Here is a 15,012-nt window from a genome sequence, read left to right on the forward strand (position 1 = left end):
GGACCTGGAGTGTAACCATGGCTTGGGCTGAGGGGCTGGAGGCAGAAAGAGCCATGGCTGTGTTCTAGTCACACCAGCATGCCAGAGATGAGCTTGACAAGACTGGTAACGTTTGGGTACGGGCAGGAGGGTGATGATGAGGGAAGACAGAGAAGCTGGTGAGTCCGGGCTCCTGAGAAGCTGGGACAGACAGAGAAGTCCAAAGAGGTCTGCAGGTGGGAGATGGAGATGAGACTCAAGTGGTTTGTCTTAGATGTAAGTTGCAGGTTCCTGTGGACATCAGGGACTAGGGTGACCAGGAGGATCGGATCTGGCTATGTGAGTCAAAAGTTCAGAGGAACATTCTGGGCTATAGACACAAGTGTGGGAGCCACACTATAGAGAGGATGTGTGGATCCCAGGGGCTGCGACATGGTGAACTCCCCTTGCTTAGTGAAAATAGCACAAGCTGGTTTGAGAATTTCCTCTGGCTGTACCACGGCAGAACCAGTGACTTCACTGCAAGATACTCATTTGAAATGTATCTGTGTCATCAAGGACTGGGAAGGCAGTCCCATAAAGCCATTGCCTGAGCACATTTTTCAGAAAAGTCCATATCTGGAGGCATGATCAGGTCCTCAGCTCTGCCTGTGGCTGGCTGTGTTCTCATAGGTCCGTGTAACTTAAGCCCCACAGGCCCCTGAGTTGAGACAGGCTGGCTGAGATACAGCAAGAGTGCTTGTTGCCCTCAAATTAGAATTCAGCTCAGCAAAGCTGCTTAGCAGTGAGAAACCTCTGGGTGGGGAGACAGCCCAGCAGGTACGAGTGCTTGTTGCAAGCATGAGAGTCTGAGGCCACCTGAGTTTGATTCCTCAGAACCCATGTAAACACCTGGGACTACAATCCCAGTCCTATGGGGACTCACAGGACCTGCAGCTCCACATTCAGAGAGACTGCATCTCAAGGGAATGCATGGATAAGCAGCAGAGGAGGACACCTGACCTTCTCCTCTGGCCTCCAGGCATGCACGCTTGTGCACCTCTACACATCCATGTGCCTACACAACACATAATTTTTGCAAAAAAAAAAAAAATCCTTGTAAACCTCAGAAAAGCTCTGGACCAAGAAGCAATTATTCTGTGAGGATCTTGCTGAAAAGTTACTTATCAAGTTTGAGCACTTATAAAAAATACTTGACTGGCTTCTTTAAAATTCCTCCCATCCCCTGAAGTCTGGTTAAGTAGCTCTGAATTGACATTCAAGATTTTTTACTTTCCACACATGATTCTGGTACCAGAGCACCTAGATCCATACGTGAAGAAACACTGAGTTTGGAAGGACATCCAAGTCTGTTTACTCATCTTTCTGTCACAGGTGGAAGCTGAGGCATGTGGGCCTTACCTGCGGTTGCAGAGCGGGTTGGAGATGGTGCCATGTCACTGGCCTTCATTCTTCTTTTTCCCAAGTGGATACATCAAAAGCAAGCCTGCCTTTCCAGTTGCTTCACTATTTTTACGTTTCTTTTCCCAAAGCACATATCACCTTCTAACATGAGAATAATTTCTTTTTTTTAAAGTTATTTTTGTTTGAGACAGATAAAAAGTGGGTAGGGGGCTGGAGAGATGGCTTAGCGGTTAAGTGCTTGCCTGTGAAGCCTAAGGACCCCAGTTCAAGGCTCAGTTCCCCAGGTCCCACGTTAGCCAGATGCACAAGGGGGCGCACGCGTCTGGAGTTCGTTTGCAGAGGCTGGAAGCCCTGGCGCGCCCATTCTCTCTCTCTCTCCCTCTATCTGTCTTTCTCTCTGTGTCTGTCACTCTCAAATAAAAAAATAAATAAATAAAAATTAAAAAAAAAAAGTGGGTAGGGGGAGGGAGGGTGGGAGAGAGAGAGAATGAATGAATGAATGCACACACGCACCAGGGCCTCTAGCCACTGCAAATGAAGTCTAGATACATGTGCCACCTTGTGCATCTGGCTTACGTGGGACCTGGAGAATCAAACCTGAGTCCTCAGGCTTCACAGGCAAGCGCTCTAACAGTTAAGCCATCTCTCCAGCCTGAGAATAATTTCTTTTTTTTTTTTTTTTTTTTTTTTTTGTTTTTCGAGGTAGGGTCTCACTCTGGTCCAGGCTGACCTGGAATTAACTCTGTAGTCTCAGGGTGGCCTTGAACTCATGGCGATCCTCCTGCCTCTGCCTCCCGAGTGCTAGGATTAAAGGCATGCGCCACCATGCCCGGCGAGAATAATTTCTTGACTCACTGTTTATTACTTGTTTGTGTTGCTTCACTAAAACATAAACTTCACAAGGCCACTGGCTTTTGTTGCTTTGTTTCACTGAAGTATCTTGCATGTCTCAAATAGTACCTGACCCATAGGAAGAGTCCAGTGAACATTTCATAAATGGATGGAGAAGTTTTTGTTATTGTTAAGCTCTAACTAAATACTGGCATTGTAGGAGAATACCAGGGACTGTACCAGCTCTTAGGTCTTGCTGGCACAGAATAAAGTAGAATGTTTTCCTTTTTCACTTGTCTGATTGTGCTTGAATCAGTAGATTGTTTATGGAAAATTATACTTTCCAACAGTATCAGCAATAATAATAATAGCAACAGAAATAACAGCAGAGATAATTAACCATTTATTGAATTAATGTTTACTATTTGTCAAAACATACTGCAGGAGATTCTGAGCTAAGAATGACTCAGCCCTGATCTTATCTGAGTCTCATTTTAGCCCAAGGGGTTGTTGTTTTTCTAAGAAGAGACAGGCCACAGGACTTGAAATTACTACCTCAGTTTACATAGCCAGTAGACACTGAGACCTGTGATACTAAAAATTAAGTGCTTACTTACTGATAACGTCCAGTGTTGGGTATGGAGGAGGAATTAAAAATACACCACTCTGGGGTGTCCTGGTCCAAGAACTTCAACCTCCCAGGTTGTATAAAACCACAGCCTGGAAAGAAAGTGCTTTTTCCCCAGCTCAGCTTTCCATCATTTCCCTATACTCTAACCTTTCCATCCTTCCATCACAAAGACCCCTTAGTCCTCAACCTTAGGTTTTCTCACTTCTCAGACAGCCTCCTTGAAACCAACCCAGGAAGTTCCTGTGGGGACAGGTCATACTAAACCAGCATTCATTTGCACCCCACCCCACCTTCCATAACGATTTCCTGCTCAGGCAGGGAGGGGGCGTTAAGGGATGTGATGCTTTTATAAATGTGGGCATAACAGATCTCTGGTGAGATTTGGGTGAAACACTGTACTTTTTAACTAGTTACATGAGTATCACTACCCACTGTGAATAATGTCAGCATTCATTCACGCCCTCTGCCAGCCAAGACTGGCCTCGCCCAGAATCAGTGGCACTCCACGTGTGTGGCATCAGGTCTCATTGAAGTCTTGTGGTAGGCGTGACTAGCCATCACAGTCCCTTTTTTTCTCTGTGTGTAGTGTATGGAATGCATGTGTGTGTCTTGGGGGCTGCTTGTGTGTGTGCAGGCACATGTGTCCACGCGTGCATACGGAGGCCTAATGTTGACATTAGCTATCATTCTTAGCCTCCTTGCTTATTAAGACAGGGCTTCTTACTGAACTCAGAGCCCACTGCTGTGGCTAATCTAGGTAGCCAGCCTGTCCCCTCCCCTGCCCTTCACTACTGTCCCATCTTTAGGCAGGGTCGGGCGATGTATCTCTGGCTGGCTTGGAACTTGCTATGAAGACCAGGCTGTCCTGGAGTTTGCAGTGAGCCTCCTCTGTCAGCCTCTCTAGTGCTGGGATTATAGGTGTGTGCCACCATGCCCCGCCTGAGATCCATAATTTGCCATTGCAAGAGCCATATCTGAAACACAGATTTTGTACTACAGCCTGTGCCTTGCTAGTCTGCCCTTCTACAAAGCTGGTTAAGAGTGTGGACTATGGGCCGTGCCCCTTAGGTTGGCACTGTGACTAGCTGGGCAACGTGGGAGAGCTTCCTTGGTTTGCTCATCTGTGGCATGAGGAGGAGGATGCACTGGAATCACTTGTTAGGGGGACGTCCCGAATCGATGACGTGAAGCCCGTAGTGTCTAGGCTGCAGAGTGCTGTGTACGTGCCAATTATGTATCGAGTCCTTGTTGCTGTGTGTATAAAGTTAACCTTGAAGTGCCCGGTTTCTCCAGCCCTCACTCAGGTTGTGCCTGTGTCCAAGAGCCACGAGTAGATAATCCCTGGGCAGCACTTAGAGAAGTGCCCGGTTTATACTTCTCCCCAATATACATTCATGGTGGTTAGTATGACAATGCCAGGACCCTGGGGGCAGGGTGGGTAGGGGAGGGGAGAGCAGCTCACCCTCAGTGAGCACTGTTTCCACTGCATTGGTCCCGTGAAAGAGATGGCTGTTGTCTCCTTGCTCCTCTCATGGATGGGCTGGAAATGAGAGGCAGTCATTATTTTTTATACCGTCAGTTGGTTTATATGAACACAGTTTACTAGTGATGAATATCTGTTTTACTAATGTAAAAGGATGGGGTGTGAAAATATTCACTGAGTTTGTGGTTAGGACACTGAATCAAACAGTTTGTTCTTAGAACTTCCAGGGATTAAATTGTCCCAGAATAGCTTGTGGTGTGCCACTCATTAGAAAGAATTGTCACACTCTAGCCACTGCCAGCCACGCCCTGACTCTCTGATCATAGTGCCCTCCCTCCCAGGTGCGGGAGGAAGCCAGCGTCCTGCCACTGACGTAGGCTTTGTCCTGACCTGTGCACCTCACTTCTCTTCTAGCTCAAGACATGGACTGTGGAAGACCTTCAGAAGAGGCTCCTGGCCCTGGACCCCATGATGGAGCAGGAGATCGAAGAGATCCGGCAGAAGTACCAGTCCAAGCGGCAGCCGATCCTGGATGCCATTGAGGCCAAGAAGAGGAGGCAGCAGAACTTCTGAGCGGGGCCAGCTCAGGCCTGAGGTGGCGTCTGCGCCGTCAGTCATTCTCCAGAGCAGCTTTGTGAACTCAGGACCGAGCGCCACAGGGAAGCGCTGCCTTCACGCTCACCGCGCTATCTTGATGTGTAGTTACATTGGCCAGGCACATTATTTCAAAAGATTTATACTGGCGCTTGTAACTTAAAGAGTTGTACACCCCAGGAACAGAGGCTCCTAGCTGAATAATAGCTGGGAAAGTTTGACATTGTCTTTTTGGTTTTCTTCTCCCAGTAGCTTTTGACTGCTCTTTCTGGAGACTTTTTTTAAAAGATATATAAATATGCACATATATAAATTATAAATAGATTCCCCACTCAGTGTGGCGGCATCTCTGTACAGGTACAGTTTTGAACATTTTGCCTCTTTTATGTAGATTATGGTACTGTGGAACAAAAGGGCAGAAGACCCTGGGAGGCTCTTAGGGGGTCATTGAACCCCAAGAGGCAGCCTCACCCTTTGCAGGACTACATTTAAAAATGAGGCCTGGGACAGCTCTGTCAGCACAGTTTCAGCCTTTTGTGCTTATCCTTGGCTTCCGGAGCTGTCAGTGGTGCCTGGGAAAGCCCAGAGAACTTGAGTTTGCTCTCTGAGTCCTGGGGAAGCCTGGTGCCCTCTTTGCCAATGGCCTTTGCTCTTCCAATGCTGTTCACCCATCTCCCCTCGACCAACTGCCTAAGGTCACATCACATGCTGCCCAGTGCCTTAAGAGGAGACGTGGTCTGGTGAAGGGACCGGCCTACCAAGAAGTCTTCAGCAGACTGGGCTGTATTCTGTCCACAGGAAGGAAAGGGCTTTGAAGCTCTCACTGTTCATGTGAAAAAAAAATCCCGCAATGTGGCATTTTGCTCTGTGTTCTCACAGGCATGGTAGAGGGCATTGCTTTTGTGATTCACATTCAAATATGTGACTTTTCTCTTTTCATTTACTGTTGAGGGGTATGGGAAGGATAAATGAGTACCAGACCGAGATTTGTTCTCTGGGAGGCTCACTTGGACACATGGCAGGAACCATAGTGATCATGTGGTCTGACCTTGTCTTGTGTAGATGGCAAAAGGAGGCCCTGAGGGAGGAGGGGTGAGGTGACAAGGCCAACATCTCAGATGGAGTCAGAGTACGAGTGGAGATTGGAACTCTGCACTCCTCTCCTGGGGCCACTGACCTGAGCGCCCCTTCGCTAAAGGAAGAAACTCAGTTTTCATCAGGTAGTCTCAGGGAACCCTCTCCCAGAAGCTTGCGCTTGCCTTGCCTCTTCAGTAGCTGGCCTGCTGTGGAGATTCTCAGGAGCCCCGACGCTCGGTCTCAGCAGCCCGTGAGCGCTGCAGGGTCGGCAGTGCACACAGGCCTCGTGGTGAAGCAGATTGTGCGCCTGAGGAGGTCAGAGGGCTTTGCAAAAGGTACCACGCAGCTGTCCTCCTGAAACTGGCTCAAAGCTGCTGTTTGAGGACAAATGGGGAAGGCAGTTGTCCTTACTTTCTTCTATCTAGTCTCAGGTGAGTGCCATGACGGGGCTGTACCTGAGGATACCATTCATTTGATTCCATAATCGCTCCCACTAGACCTGAGGATCAATAGCAAGGCAAAGAATGTTCCTCTTCTGTGACCAGATTTTGTTTTTGCAATTAAAGTCTGTTTTTAAAGATGAGGCAGTTGGCCTCAGAGCTGGCTAGTCTAGTAGTTACGTGGCAGATAGAGAAAGCAGGGCAATTATAGGTCCTTGCTGGAATGACCAATGGCAGCTGGCATTCATTGACCCCCACGGCAGTGCAGCAAGAAGCAAGAGTCAGGATCCATGGCATTGCTACGGAGCCAGTATTTTCAGGGAACAGCAAAGTCCTAAGTCTGTTTAAAATCAAGCAGTCTTGTGCAGACTGACTAACACTAAGTGACATTTTGAGGTTGGAAACCAGCTGCTTTGGTAGGAGGTTTGACAGCCAAGGAAGATTTTTTAACTGGAGCCCTGCGCCCGCACACCTGCACACCATTTGCTGGTCTGCTTCTGCCTCGGCCCTTTTCAGACTCTTGAAGCAAAGAACTATGGGCTTAGCCAGACAGGAAGAGAAAGACCATTTCTTTCCTAAGCCAGAGCCAAGGATAGGAAAGATTCATTTCCCACAAGTCTTCTTAGACCACGAACCTAGATCTAGAGGTTATTTTGCTTTGGGCACGTGAATGCCCAACAGGTTGGTCCAGCAGTCCATCACTCTAGCCAGACTGAGCCATTGAGCCACTTGGCCAGATCTGGTTTGTTTTGGATTAGATCAATTTCCTGGGGAAAAAAAAAAAAGTTCATTTTCTAGTGACTTAAAGGCCAAGGAGCAAGTCCCACTCTTTTTACCTTGAATGCTAAACCCACGATCCTTCATCCTGCTTCCTTGGAGTGCATGTAATTCAGGCTTCCAAGGAAAGCGGTGGCTGCTGCTTCCAAGAAACCACAGCTCACCTCATTGGGACTTTCTTGTTTTTAATTTTTAACTTAAAAAAAAAAATTTGAGGGGCTGAGAGAAGGCTTAGTGGTTAAGTGCTCGCCTGTGAAGCCTAAGGACCCCAGTTTGAGGCTCGATTCCTCACGACCCACATTAGCCAAATGCACAAGGGGGTGCACACGTCTGGAGTTCATTTGTAGTGGCTGGAGGCCCTGGCGTGCCCATTCTCTCTCTCTGTCTCTGTCTTTCTCTGTCACTCTCAAATAAATAATAAACAACAACAACAAAAAAAAAACTTGAGAGAGAAAAGGGTCCCCAGAGAATGGGCATGCTAGGGTCTCCAGCGAATGCAATCAAACTCCATATACATCTGCTACCCTGTGCATCTGGCTTACCATGGGTACTGGGGAATTGAACCTGAGTCCTTTGGCTTTGCAAGCAAATGCCTTAACTGCTAAGCCATCTCTCCAACCGCCCCCCCCCCCTTTTTGAGGTAGGGTTTCACTGTAGCCCAGGCTGACCTGGAATTCACTCTGTAGTCTCAGGGTGGCCTTGAACTCAAGGTGATCCTCCTACCTCTGCCTCCCAAGTGCTGGGATTAAAGGCATGCACCGCCACACCCGGCTTTCTAACCCTGTTTTTTGATTTTTTTTCCCACTCATTGTGATTTTTTAAAATCTCGTAGTATCTAAAAATATCCTAGTTATTCTCCCATTTGTAAACTTGAAGCATGGTTCTAGTTATTTCTTCTGTATTTCTTTCCTCAACCACCAACAGAGGGTGAGAATTTGGCTGGCTGGGTGAGGACGGGTGGGTGGGATGGACAGACAGCAGCAATTTCAGAAAGGTAGCCTGAACACCTGGAGACCGACTGTAGGTTAGCATCTACCAGATGTTAGAAATTAACTTTCACTATTTAAAACTCAATACACCCACTGTCCGACGTCAGCAATGAGAGATGACATCATAGTAGATCTTAAGATTTTCAAAGGTTAGTCACAGAATATTATAAACAACTTCATACTAATAAGTTAAAAACTTAAATGGACACATGGCTGGAAAATTACTCAAGAAATAGGTAATCAGAATAGCCCTTTACCTACTGTAGCCATAGCTCAGAAATGCAGGAATTGTCCTCATTTTACAGATAAGGAAACTGAGGCTTAGAGAGGTAAACCTGTTCCTCAAGGTCATATCACTAAGAATGCAGCAATCAGGACTCAAGCCTGGTTTCTCTGGCTCTTACTCCTTCCTAACATACCACATTGCCTCTAAAGATTGCAGCTCCTCCTTTTGGGGAAATTGTTTCTGCCCAAACCACACCTCTGACCCCCGCCTCCTCTTTTTAAGCACTGTGTGTTTGTGTCAGGATTAAGTCCGTTTGTTGTCTTTACAATCCATGTTCTTGTTAGGGGAAGAGAATTCCCTGCCACCAGCTTGCACTCAGACCAACTTGGGAATAAAGAAAAGCTTAAATGCTGTTGCTGATGTACAAAAAAAAAGAAATGTGAAATTTGTAGCTTTACCTTTTTTTTGTAACAAAAACTAAACACTGGCTTAAAGTGCTGACTTGAAATGCTGTTTTGTAAGGTTTGGATGTGAATACTCAGCTGAGGTCAGCAGTTTGTATATGTAGAAGACAGCTTTTTCCACTGCCATTTGTTTTTAATTTGAGATACTTTCGGTGTGCTTTTATGTTAGACTTGTTTGTCCTCTTCTCTTCTTCCTATACCTTGTCACCTGTTTCAAATAAACTATTATTTGCATCACAGAGTATCCCTTCGTAATTCATTTCCTTGAGCGAGAGAAAAACAGGCAGATAGAATGAGAGAGAATGGGCGCACCAGGGCCTCCAGCCACTGCAAACAAACTCCAGATGCATGTGCCCCCTTGTGCATCTGGCCTATGTGAGTGCTGGGAAACTGAACTCGAGTCCTTAGCCAGATGCAAAATGACACACACAGCTGTGAGTCCAGTGTGCCTTAACGTCAGTGCGATGGGAGGTGGAGGCAGGAGGAGCCGGCCTGTGTTTGCAGTCAGGCAGTTCATTCACAGCAGCTAGAGCCTGTGTCTCAGGGCAGGTGGAGCACAAATAGTGTGAAGTCTTCCAGGTGTGCAGTGTAGCATCCAGAGCCAAGGAAGCAGGGTAAACTTGTTGGGTACTTGGGGCCGAGCTAGTGGGTGAGGATTAGAAGGAGGAGTTGGACACGGTTCTTACAGAGCACTGGGAATACTGGGGTTGAGGAAGTAGAGCTGCGGTACACAGAGGGGTGACCTTGCTGCTAAGGCCCCAGGGAAACTCCCGGAGAGGAATTCAGTATGTATCCTGAAACTTGAGAAGTAAAGAGATGACCAGGTCGGTGAAGGGGCGGGGCGGGGCTGTGGCAGTTTCCTCCTAGCTGAAACATTTCATCCAAATTGAATGAAACCCTAGGCTGTTAAGACCTAGAATGTTAGACCTAGAAGCTCTTCAGGCTCAGAATTAAACACCTCGTAAGTCTTACAAGATCCACAAGGCGCCTCCCCAGCGTTATATAAGGGGTAAGACTTGTTTGGGAATAGACTCTCTCCCGCCAGCCAAGCTGCCTGCGTCACACGGGGAGTTCCAGGGAGGCAGCTTCCGTGAGTCACCACCCATGCTGGGGTGGGTTTTTTTCCACCCAAGTGTTGGCTTCAGTCGGCTGTGCTCCTACAAGTATGACGGTTGTTCACCAGGAAGACTCAGTGCAGCAGATGGGAAGCGAAGGGATGAATGCACCCTGGAAAGGGGGACCTTCCCGACAGCCTGAAGAAGGCTCACTTTGGAATCCACCATTTCTGTCTGCTGTTGCATAAAGCCAAGGCCAGGCGTAGACCAGCATTCTGAGTGGAGCACAGGGGCCTGTCTTTTTGTGGCCCAGCCTCATCCAGGAGTAACCCCATAGCCTGAGAGACCCTGGCTCTATGTCATCCTAAAAGCTTGCCTGGCAGCAGAGACGGGAGAGTTACACTGAAAAGCAAGTGTTGGAGCCCCAGTGGCATAGTGGTACTTAGCCGGAGGGCAAGGGTAGAGCTTTCAAGTCAGACTGCTCTATAATATTCAATGTTACAGTTGTGTAGTGCGAAGCACCGTCATGCTAATCTGCCAGCTGTTCTTGGAGAGAGTTGATGTGTGTTTTTTTTTCTTCAATTTTTATTAACATTTTCCATGATTATAAAAAATATCCCATGGTAATTGATGGGTGTTTTTATTGGTGCCTAATACATTCACTTCACCTGACAGTGTGAGTGTACCTTTCTTACTCTTGCCAGAGTTGATGGAAGATGTAAGCAATGAAGTAAGCTTACATTTATTAAGCACTTAGCTGTACGGCAGACACAACACTGAGCTTTTCAGGTACTTCCTCTTGTACACGCACCTATGGTACACAGCAGTGCTTCCTTCCCATTGTTGTGTTCTCAGTGTGCAGAACTGCCTGCCAGGGTGTGTTTTGGAAATGTGTGCAAGTGCTTTTGAGTGGTAGTGTCTTATGGGCAGATTTGCTGGATGTCTGGTACAAAATTCCAATGTTTGAAAAACTTGTTTATAGTCAGCATGGTGGCTGCGCCTTTAATGCCGACACTTGGAAGGCAGAGTAGGAGGATCCTCGTGAGTTTTAGGCCAGCCTGAGGCTACAGAGTGAGTTTGCTGGCCAGCCTGGGCTTGAATGAGACCCTACCTCAAAGAAAAAAAAAAGAGGGGATGTGGCTGGAGAGATGGCTTAGCAGTTAAGGCACTTGCCTACAAAGCCTAAGGACCCTGGTTCAATTTTCCAGGTCCCATGTAAGCCAGATGCACAAGGTGACGCAAACACGCAGGGTTGCACGTGCACACACAAGGTGGCACATGCGTCTGGAGTTCAATTGCAGTGACTGGAGGCCCTGGCATGCCAATTCTCTCTCACTCTCTCGCATTGAAAAAAAAAGGCCAGTTTGGGGCTGGAGAGATGGCTTAGTGGTTAAGGCATTTGCCTGCAAAGCCAAAGTATCCTGGTTTGATTCTCCTGGACTCATGTAAGCCAGATGCACAAGGGGGTGCATGCATCTGGAGTGCATTTGCAGTGGCTGGAGGCCTTGGTGGGCCCCTTCTCTCCCCCTTCCCCTCTCTGCCTCCTCTCAAATAAATAAATTATATATATAGCCAGTCTATTGGGCTTGCCTCAAAAGATTTTTTTTAACTTGTTTATATAAATGCCCAAGGCTAAACCAAATCTCATTTACAACTAAACGTAAGGTACTTTGAGGTTTTTCTATTGATTTTACAAGAGTGAAGTAGGGTTGCAGAGAACTGATAGTTCTTTTGCTAGGAGCTTTGCCAAGGGAGCTTGTGTGGAGGGCCTAGCAGGGGAACACAGCTACTCAAATACCTTTGGTCAAGGATTGGTTCTCCTCTAATCGTGGAAGATTGGCCTCTTTGACCAAGTGCACTGCTTCGGGAGGGACCCCCACCTAGTCAGCCAGATAAGATCTGTGGGATGACATGTCATAGCCTCCAATTCAGACAAACTTCATCATCAAGGCCAGGCATGGTGGCGCATGCATTTCATCCCAGCACTCAGGAGGCTGAGGCAGGAGGATGGCTAAGTTTGAGGCCAGCCTGAGACTACATTATGTGCTCCAGGTCAGCCTGGGCTAGAGCGAGAAAAAAAAAAAAAATCACATCCAACAGTGATGCTCACGATTTGAAATTTTGAGTTCCTAGTGAAGGCTGGCGCACCAGGATTGGTCTAGATGTGTGACTGACTGGTCCATTGGGATTCTGTGTCACATGTCAATGCTGGAGCTCTAGAAACTCCATCAAATCCCCAGAGCTAAAATACTGAGTTTTCTTTTTCTCTCTCTCTACATAGATGAGATCGGGGGTTAGTGGGGGTCGGTGTATGCCTGTAGACTTTCTAAATAGAAGCTTTCTTCTCTACTTCCTCCTAATAAAATCAATAACAGGCACCCTCCACTTCCTCCTAATAGGATGGTCATAGCCACGCCCATGTCCCCCTCTGATGGGATTGGCTGGCTGCAAAACCCCACCCTCATCACCTCACTTCCTTTCTCCTACACTAATCCCGCTCGGAGAGGAACAGTGTGCTCTGGATCCTCTGCGTAAGAACCTCTCTGCAGGTGTTCATCCAGAATAAGCCCTGAGCTGCCGTTGGTCTCCCTGGCCTTTCTTTTTTGCCTGCACCAAACTTGTACCTTACCTTCTAGTAAGCAAACACTAACTTAAAAAGAAAAAAAAGGGGGGTAGGGCCAGAGAGTGACTTAGCGCTTGAGAAGCTTGCCTATGAAGCCTAAGGACCCAGGTTTGATTCCCCAGTACCCATGTAAGCCATATGCACAAGGTGGTGCGTGCATCTGCAGTTCATTTGTAGTGACTCGAGGTCCTGATATGCCCATTCTCTCTCTCACCAATAAATAAATAAAATAAAAAAATAATGTGCTCTTGGGCTGGAGAGATGGCTTAGCGGTTAAGTGCTTGCCTGTGAAGCCTAAGGACCCTGGTTCGAGGCTCGGTTCCCCAGGTCCCACGTTAGCCAGATGCACAAGGGGCGCACGAGTCTGGAGCTCGTTTGCAGTGGCTGTAAGCCCTGGCGCGCCCATTCTTTCTCTCTCTTCCTCCCTCCTTCTCTCTGTCACTTTCAAAGAAATAAGTAAAAATAAACAAAAAAATTAAAAAAAATAGTTGCTATTAAAAAAATAATGTGCTCTAGAAGTAAAATAGGGTAATGGGATTGAGAGGTGTGTATATGTGTGTGTATAAGACATCTTCACACAGGGTGATCTGGGAAGGCCTTGGGACAGATGGCATTTCAAGGGGGACCTGAATGACTTGAGGGAGCCAGCCAGGTAAAGACTTGGCATGTAGGCATTTCAGACTGAGGCAGAGAGAGAAGCGGGACGTACTGGGAGGATGGAAGGGTGGCCGCTGGAGCTGAAACAGGTAAGTGAAATCAAGTGTGTGGGGCCTGTGTTCCGTGGAAGTGGTGTGGGTGTTACTCATGGTGAGATGGCGAGTCATCAGAGGGATTCAGTGAAGTTGCTGCTATGAGCAGATGGATGCTTTTACTGTGTCTAGGAGAGGGCACCTAACTTTAACCAGGAAAGTATCAATTAAAACTGTGACGGGAGCCGGGCGTGGTGGTGCACGCCTTTAATCCCAGCACTCGGGAGGCAGAGGTAGGAGAATCGCCGTGAGTTCAAGGCCACCCTGAGACTACAGAGTGAATTTCAGGTCAGCCTGGACCAGAGTGAGACCCTACCTCGAAAAAACAAAACAAAACAAAACAAAAACAAAAAAAAACTGTGACGGACTAGCTATATACACTTACCATGGGAGCTAGAACAGTTATTGGAATGACTAAGTGCCGGTGAGGATGTGGAGCACTCTTGAATCCTTGTGAGCACACCTGTGACCAGCAGCTCTAGATAGTTCAGCAGAAGTTTGTATCTACTTAAAAAACAAAAAGCCATATTGCCGGGTGTGGTGGCGCACGCCTTTAATTCCAGCACTTGGGAGGCAGAGGTAGGAGGATCGCCATGAGTTTGAGGCCACCCTGAGACTACATAGTGAATTCCAGGTCAGTCTAGACCAGAGTAAGACCCTTCCTCCAAAAGAAAAGCAAAAACAAAGACAAAAAAGACCTATACAAGCATGTTCATAGCCACATTGTTCCTTCTTCTTTTCTCCCCCCTTCCTCCCTTCCTCTAGTGCTGGGGACTGAACCCAAGGTCTCATGTAAGCTAGGCAAACACTCTACCACTGAGCTATATCCCCAGACCTCTTTCATTTTGACATAGGATCTCACTGTTAAAGCTATAGCACTGTGACACTGACCAAAACTGAAAAATCCTTTCTCAACAGGTCTTAGGTATGGGATTGATGACTCCCCCTCCCCCTAACATACGCACGCTTCTGCAAAGGTCTCACTCTAGCCCACGTGGACTTGGAACTGACTCTGTAGCTCAGGCTGTCTTCAAACACACTGCAATCTTGCTGTCTCCTGATAGCTTCTGGGATTAAATGCATGAGTCCAGTTTGGGATTGACTTCTAACATGATCTGTTTTCTGATCTGTACTGTAGGGCTGAATAGAAGGAGATCTTCAGTCTCATCTAACTTGGGAGTTTCTGCCTGCAGGTCACAAGAACACAGCATACCCCTGAAGCCCTAGACACACTGGGCTGATCCATATCTCCTGCCAATTTAGGATTCCAGTTACACCTGGACATTTCTGGAAATCATCTCTTCATTTTGCAGATGAAGTTGATGCCCAGGAAAACGAGACCACGAGCAGTGGCCGTGGGATCCTTCCAGTATTTCCTTTCTCCACTGGGAACGTTGTCTCTCACACCAGACATACTTTTCCATGATGGCTGCCAAGTCAACCCCTTTAAAGAGGTCCAGTCACCTCACTGGGACCATCCTTGATTTTTCAAACTGAAACTGAGAAGTGCTCGGTGGAGGTGATTCAAGATGTATGACTGGGAGGTGTTGGTAGCAGTATTGTTTACTATGTGGTGCAGAAACCAATCTCTCAGGCTTCTAAATAATGAGTTTTTAAGTAATAACAGCTATTGTTGTTTCTGTTGCTGTTGGATGGAAACACATTGCTGCCAGTCTCACCTAGTGGTATT

At 47.3% G+C, this 15,012-nt stretch overlaps 1 protein-coding gene across 1 annotated transcript in view; it reads left to right on the plus strand.

Moving 5' to 3' along the window:
- Stk4 (serine/threonine kinase 4) overlaps positions 1-7,473 on the plus strand; it is a 90,100-nt gene extending 82,627 nt beyond the window's left edge. The window contains exon 11 of the mRNA XM_045156717.1: positions 4,743-7,473. Coding sequence (XP_045012652.1) covers positions 4,743-4,901 — 159 coding nt within the window. The 3' untranslated portion in view covers positions 4,902-7,473. The remainder of the gene's footprint in view (positions 1-4,742) is intronic.
- Positions 7,474-15,012: the final 7,539 nt, after the last annotated feature.

This window comes from Jaculus jaculus, chromosome 8 (genome assembly GCF_020740685.1).
Source record: "Jaculus jaculus isolate mJacJac1 chromosome 8, mJacJac1.mat.Y.cur, whole genome shotgun sequence".
In the NCBI taxonomy this organism is placed as follows: domain Eukaryota; kingdom Metazoa; phylum Chordata; class Mammalia; order Rodentia; family Dipodidae; genus Jaculus; species Jaculus jaculus.